At 43.2% G+C, this 7,500-nt stretch overlaps 1 protein-coding gene across 1 annotated transcript in view; it reads right to left on the bottom strand.

The window, feature by feature from the left end:
• The window catches only part of LOC123761431 (synaptogenesis protein syg-2), a 125,133-nt gene that overhangs the window by 37,134 nt on the left and 80,499 nt on the right, over nt 1-7,500 (bottom strand). The window contains exon 4 of the mRNA XM_069315482.1: nt 407-514. Coding sequence (XP_069171583.1) covers nt 407-514 — 108 coding nt within the window. The remainder of the gene's footprint in view (nt 1-406; nt 515-7,500) is intronic.

Genomic DNA, 7,500 nt, shown 5'->3' on the forward strand with positions numbered 1-7,500 from the left:
GAGGCCTGGTCGAGGACCGGGCCGAGGGGACACTAAAAACCCCGAAATCATCTCAAGATAACCTCAAGATAAGAATCCCAAAGAATAAAAAGGTGAACACACAACTGCTATCTAACTGAAACTTTAGGCCTCCCGTGGGAGGCCAAATGAGGCTGGAGGTATTAGGTGAACCACGTCCTTGTTATATCAATTCCAAACCCCCATTAAACGTGGAAATAACATCCTCTCTTATTGTATGTGTTCGTAGCCTGGTTGGTAGAGCTCCAGCCAAAGTGAATGCAATGTTATTTCCAAAGTTTATTGTGGTGTACAATTTATATGAATGAGTTTGGGTAAATAGGAGCTGCCTCGCATGGGGCCAAAAACGCTTCCTGTAGTTTAATTTCTTCACACGCTCTGTTCCTACCTCCTGTTGCTCTGCAGGAGAGGGTGAGAGGCTGGTCCTCTTGTACTGACGGTACGCCCTCCACCAGAGCCCCCCCGGGGCTGTAGATACGTAGTTGCCTTGGCAAGTCTGTAGAGAGAAAAAGAGGATGATAGATATATATTTTGTAACGAGACAAGAGGCTATATGGCATCAAAAGAGGCAAGTACAAGAGGCAAGCAAGACAAGTTAAAAACAGAAACACATCAGAAAATTTCGACAGATGTGCCATACAGGCCAACGTCCTTCAGGAAGTTTGATAAATAACCCCATGTGAATACCACATGTATCCCGGGGGAGACCCATTTTGGAATATGCTGCTCCGGCATGGAACTCCTGCATAAATGTGAAAACAAAGCTAGGAAAGGTCCAAAGACACGCAAAACCGTTTGTTCCGGAGCTAACGGGACTGAGTGATGAACGCACACACACACATACACACACACACACACACACACACACACACACACACACACACACACACACACACACACACACACACACACACACACACACACACACAGACACACACAGGCCAGTGTCCTTGACTTGTATACCATGCAAGGTGATGGAGAAGATCGAGAGAAAAAACCTGGTAACACATCTGGAGAGAAGGGACTTCGTGACAAATCGCCAACATGGATTCAGGGAGGGTAAATCTTGCCTTACAGGCTTGATAGAATTCTACGATCAGGTGACACAGATTAAGCAAGAAAGAGAGGGCTGGGCGGACTGCATTTTCTTGGATTGTCGGTAAGCCTTTGACACAGTACCGCATAAGAGGCTGGTACATAAGCTGGAGAGACAGGCAGGTGTAGCTGGTAAGGTGCTCCAGTGGATAAGGGAGTATCTAAGCAATAGGAAGCAGAGAGTTACGGTGAGGGGTGAGACCTCCGATTGGCGTGAAGTCACCAGTGGAGTCCCACATGGCTCTGTACTCGGTCCTATCTTGTTTCTGATATATGTAAATGATCTCCCGGAGGGTATCGATTCATTTCTCTCAATGTTTGCGGACGATGCTAAAATTATGAGAAGGATTAAAACAGAAGAGGACTGTTTGAGGCTTCAAGAAGACCTAGACAAGCTGAAGGAATGGTCGAACAAATGGTTGTTAGAGTTTAACCCAACCAAATGTAATGAAATGAAGATAGGTATAGGGAGCAGGAGGCCAGATACAAGGTATCATCTGGGAGAGGAAATTCTTCAGGAGTCAGAGAAGGAAAAAGACTTGGGGGTTGATATCACGCCAGACCTGTCTCCTGCAGCACATATCAAGCGGATAACATCAGCGGCATATGCCAGGCTGGCCAACATACGAACGGCATTCAGAAACTTGTGTAAAGAATCATTCAGAACTTTGTATACCACATATGTCAGGCCAATCCTGGAGTATGCAGCCCCAGCATGGAGTCCATATCTAGTCAAGGATAAGACTAAACTGGAAAAGGTTCAAAGGTTTGCCACCAGACTAGTACCCGAGCTGAGAGGTATGAGCTACGAGGAGAGACTACGGGAATTAAACCTCACTTCGCTGGAAGACAGAAGAGTTAGGGGGGACATGATCACCACATTCAAGATTCTGAAGGGGATTGATAGGGTAGATAAAGACAGTCTATTTAACACAAGGGGAACACGCACAAGGGGACACAGGTGGAAACTGAGTGCCCAAATGAGCCACAGAGATATTAGAAAGTACTTTTTCAGTGTCAGAGTTATTAACAAATGGAATGCATTAGGCAGTGATGTGGTGGAGGCTGACTCCATACACAGTTTCAAATGTAGATATGATAGAGCCCAGTAGGCCCAGGAACCTGAACGTTCATCAGTTGCTTGACAGTTGAGAGGCGGGACCAAAGAGCCAGAGCTCAACCCCTGCAAGCACAACTAGGTGAGTTCAACTAGGTGAGTACACACACACACACACACAGACACACACACACACATACACACACACACACACACAAACAACAATAGCATCACACACACACACAACCACCTATCCCCCACACACATACACACACACACACACACACACACACACACACACACACACACACACACACACACACACACACACACACACACACATACACACACACACACACACACACAAACAACAATAGCATCACACACACACAACCACCTATCCCCCACACACATACACCCCCACATCCTCATATCTCCACACCAAAGCAGCAACATTCCAACACCCTCACGACCGCCCACTCACAAACGCACTATATTTAAACAACAATAATTTAGGATGCATTGTTCCGGAGTTCATAACAAGTCGCTGTTCTCTCTATCAGTACCTCTGCCGCCCACGAATACGAAATTAAACCACCCTGTTACGCCCACGGGATGGGTATGGGCGCCTCGCTAACACCACCACCACCGCCCGCATGTAACAGCCCTGCGGTACGCCCACGGGATGGGGGATTACGCCCCCCTCAAAGGCGTACAGGACAGGGAAATAAACTACTCCAAACTAACCATAAACCCATCAACAATTTGACATGCATAATTGCAAGATGATAAATGATTTTATACCCAGTAATTATATCCTGAATACAAACAGGTAAATATTATTTAATACCCAAAATATATAATCAAAAGCGTTCTAGTTACTTTATAATAATAACAATTATCATTTTTTTTCATATATGGATATGCATTTATAATTAAAATCATTCATCACACAGATGTCAAGGGGGGTTACAGTCAATGCGTAAAATATCAGCATAATTTTATTCATAACATTAGTAAAAATGTGAGCTTTTGTTTACAAAAAAGCTTGTACATTATTCATTTACAGATTATAATATTTTTATTAGCAATAAAATAATAAAACAGTTTTAATGTGATATTTTAATGACAAAGAGTATATTGATGATTCTGATGACAATATCGATTTTTTTCATCACATGAGTGACATCAACATGAAGATAAGAGTGGAGGCTGACATCAACATGAAGATAAGAGTGGAGACTGACTTCAACATAGAGACAAGAGTGGAGGCTGACATCAACATGAAGACAAGAGTGGAGGCTGACATCAACATGAAGATAAGAGTGGAGGCTGAATTCAACATAGAGACAAGAGTGGAGGCTGACATCAACATGAAGACAAGAGTGGAGGCTGACATCAACATGAAGATAAGAGTGGAGGTTGACATCAACATGGAGACAAGAGTGGAGACTGACATCAACATGAAGACAAGAGTGGAGGCTGACATCAACATGGAGACAAGAGTGGAGACTGACATCAACATGAAGACAAAAGTGGAGACTGACATCAACATGAAGATAAGAGTGGAGACTGACATCAACATGAAGATAAGAGTGGAGACTGACATCAACATGAAGATAAGAGTGGAGACTGACATCAACATGAAGATAAGAGTGGAGACTGACATCAACATGAAGATAAGAGTGGAGACTGACATCAACATGAAGACAAGAGTGCAGGCGGACATCAACATGAAGACAAGAGTGGAGGCGGACATCAACATGAAGACAAGAGTGGAGACTGACATCAACATGAAGACAAGAGTGGAGGCGGACATCAACATGAAGGCAAGAGTGGAGGCGGACATCAACATGAAGGCAAGAGTGGAGGCGGACATCAACATGAAGGCAAGAGTGGAGGCTGACATCAACATTGAAGCCAACAATCAAGATTGACATCAGAATAAACTAAATAAAGCGAGGAGAATAACATCAACACGAAAACATCTTGTCAAATTCTTCAGTGCATAATGACCGAGTGCTTGACAGGAACTGTCAAGTCTTGAGCTGTCAAGTCTCTTGCTCTTCCTTTATTGTTAATTAACAGACGATTGACGAGGAATGCAAACGCATTTGTTGGAAATATTAGAACAAATGTAAGATTAACATCCTGTCGCTTATGTCAAAACATCTGTTTAATGTTTATCTTTTTTTTTTTACAGGTGTAAGCTACAGTGCAACCTCTCGATAACGGCAAGCACATATACGTGTGTTTAGGGCACATACACGTGTGTTTAGGGCACATACACGTGTGTTTAGGGCACATACACGTGTGTATGTGCCATAAACACATACATACATGTTTAGGGCACATACACGTGTGTTTAGGGCACATACACGTGTGTTTGGAGCACATACACGTATGTTTGGGACATACACGTGCGTTTAGGGCACATACACGTGTGTTTAGGGCACATATACGTGTGTTTAGGGCACATACACGTATGTTTAGGTCACATACACGTGTGTTTAGGGCACATACACGTGTTTAGGGCACATACACGTGTGTTTAGGGCACATACACGTGTGTTTAGGGCACATACACGTGTGTTTGGAGCACATACACGTGTGTTTAGGGCACATACACGTGTGTTTGGGACATACACGTGTGTTTAGGGCACATACACGTGTGTTTAGGGCACATACACGTGTGTTTAGGGCACATACACGTGTGTTTAGGGCACATACACGTGTGTTTAGGGCACATACACGTGTGTTTAGGGCACATACACGTGTGTTTAGGGCACATACACGTGTGTTTAGGGCACATACACGTGTGTTTAGGGCACATACACGTGTTTAGGGCACATGCACGTGTATTTTGGAGCACATACACGTGTGTTATGGACTTAAGGAGCAACTCAACTCACCGGAAACCTTTCCATTAAAATACTGAAAACAAGTTTGGATTCGCAAAAGCCCCCTTGTTCCGAATCCAAACTGTTGGATTCGACTGTACAGCTACTGTTGCTGTCCTTTAAATGTTCAGTAAATGTTTATTTATTTGTCTTATGCAGGCGACGAGTCACAATAACCTGGCTGAAGTAGTTTGACCACACACTAGAATTCAAATTATTTGTCTTAATTGTTAAGAATTTGTTCGATAATTATGCTGATTGTTTGGGATCAGTTGGGGGTCTTATCCTTGATTGTACAAGATTGGTTGGTACTTATTCCTGATTAGTTAAGTGTCTGGAGTGCATATTCCTGATTGGTCAGTGTCAGTAGTTCTCGTTTCTGATTCATCATTGCCTGTTGTGCTTATTCCTGATTGATCAGTGTTTTTGGAGGGCTTGCTTCTGATTAGTCATTATCTGTAGTGCTTACTCCTGATTGGTCGGTGTTTGTAATGCTTATTTCTGATTGATTACCATCTGTAATGCTTTTTTTCTGATTGGTCACTATTTGTAGTGCTTATTTCTAATTGGTCATTGAATACAAGTTTTTATTTAAGATCAACTTTTTTTTATATTACCTTATTGATTCCAATGGTAACTTTATTCTCATTAAGGCATCAGTATATTGATCCCTGCTTAGTCAATACAATTTTGTTCTTTGGGTCAATTGATTACTGAATTGGGGCCCAATTGTTTCGTTCATCAGGGGTTCCTTTCCATGTAGTGACTCAATGGGACAATAAATTATTTATTTTGTGAATACTAGTGTTTTATTATGCTTTATTGATTAGAAAAGTTAGGTGTCTAATCCTTATTAGTGGTCTAATATGAACTCATATTTCTTAATGACTAGTATGAGTCCCTGTTACTTATTGACCATTGTATATTAGTCCCTGTTCCTTAACAGAGACTTAAATAAGTTAAGTCTTAACTTTTTAGACTTAACGATAAGTCTTAAATCTTCGTAATTATTACGTTCCCGTTGAAGTGGTCAGTAACATACCTATCTCTCTAACGCTCTCTCTGTTGTCTGCACGAAGCAGACAGCTGGGCAAGAGAACTAACGGACAGACAGACAGACAGCACGACATAGACAGACAGACAGACAGATAGAATGATTGACAGTACAATATAATATGGGAACGAGCCGATTTATCTAAGCTTTAAAGGATTAAAATATTGGTGGAAACCTAGCAAATTTTAACCACTATACCAAAAAAAAAGTTTCACTAAGGGGATAAAGTGACCAAACTGAAATTTTATGCAGAATTTCTTAGAACAAAAAATGGATAGGAAGTTTAGTTTGCGAGAAACTCAATTAAAACATTTCCAAGAGATGTCACCAGAAATGAAGGTACAAACGAAGTTAGAAGTGACAGAAGTGGATGACAAAACTAACCAAGTTTCCGTCAAGATTGTCTTGACCCCATCAAGAGTGACTGGACCCCACTCTGATTTCCTGACGTCTGGAACTGGTAGGACCTCAATAGGCTTCCCTGAGACCTCTCTCTCCTCCCCCAGGAGCGGCATGGCCCCTCCCCCAATAGCATTCCCGCAGGGGCCCCCCTGGCGAGGAAAGGACCCCCCTCCAGAGCGTGATAACACCGCAGGAAGATGTGTGTCTGGCCATCGCTCGTGGTTCTACTGTGAGAGCTGTGAAGGGCGACCGGGAAGCGGGTTTCTTACGGCGCTTCTTCGTCATGAACAGCCGGCAGATAACACCCAGAATTCTCTCTCTCTCTCTCTGTCTCTCTCTCTCATGTGGCCCCCAACCACTTGGGTTGGACGGTAGAGTGACGGTCTCGCTACATGCAGGTCGGCGTTCAATCCCCGAGCGTCTACAAGTGGTAGGGCACCATTCCTTTCCCTCCGTCCCACCCCAAATCCTTAACCTGATCCCTTCCCAGTGCTATATAGTCGTAATGGCTTGGCGCTTTCTCCTGATAGTTCACTTCACTTCTCTCTCCTGTGTGTGTGTAGAGAGATGAGGGAGAGGGAGATTGGAAGAGAAGGGAGAGAGGGGAAGAGAGAAAGGGACAGGGAGAGAGAGAGAGAGAGAGAGAGAGAGAGAGAGAGAGAGAGAGAGAGAGAGAGAGAGAGAGAGAGAGAGAGAGAGAGAGAGAGAGAGAGAGAGAGAGAGGAAAAGGGGAAAAAAGGGAGTTGCAGACTGCAACTATCTCTGCAAGTGACATAGAGAGACCCGGGCACAGCCGGACACCCGTATCTAGAAAGCTATATAAAATAAACAAGACAATTGGCATAGACCATGCCAATTGCTAATCAGCTTCTATGTATACACAATGCAAAACATTGATGTATATTTGTCTAACCTTCGCTTGAAACAACAGCGTGGCACCACACCAATTAAATGACTTGATTATTTGATCCCATA

This window comes from Procambarus clarkii, chromosome 7, assembly GCF_040958095.1.
Source record: "Procambarus clarkii isolate CNS0578487 chromosome 7, FALCON_Pclarkii_2.0, whole genome shotgun sequence".
Classification (NCBI taxonomy): Eukaryota; Metazoa; Arthropoda; class Malacostraca; order Decapoda; family Cambaridae; genus Procambarus; species Procambarus clarkii.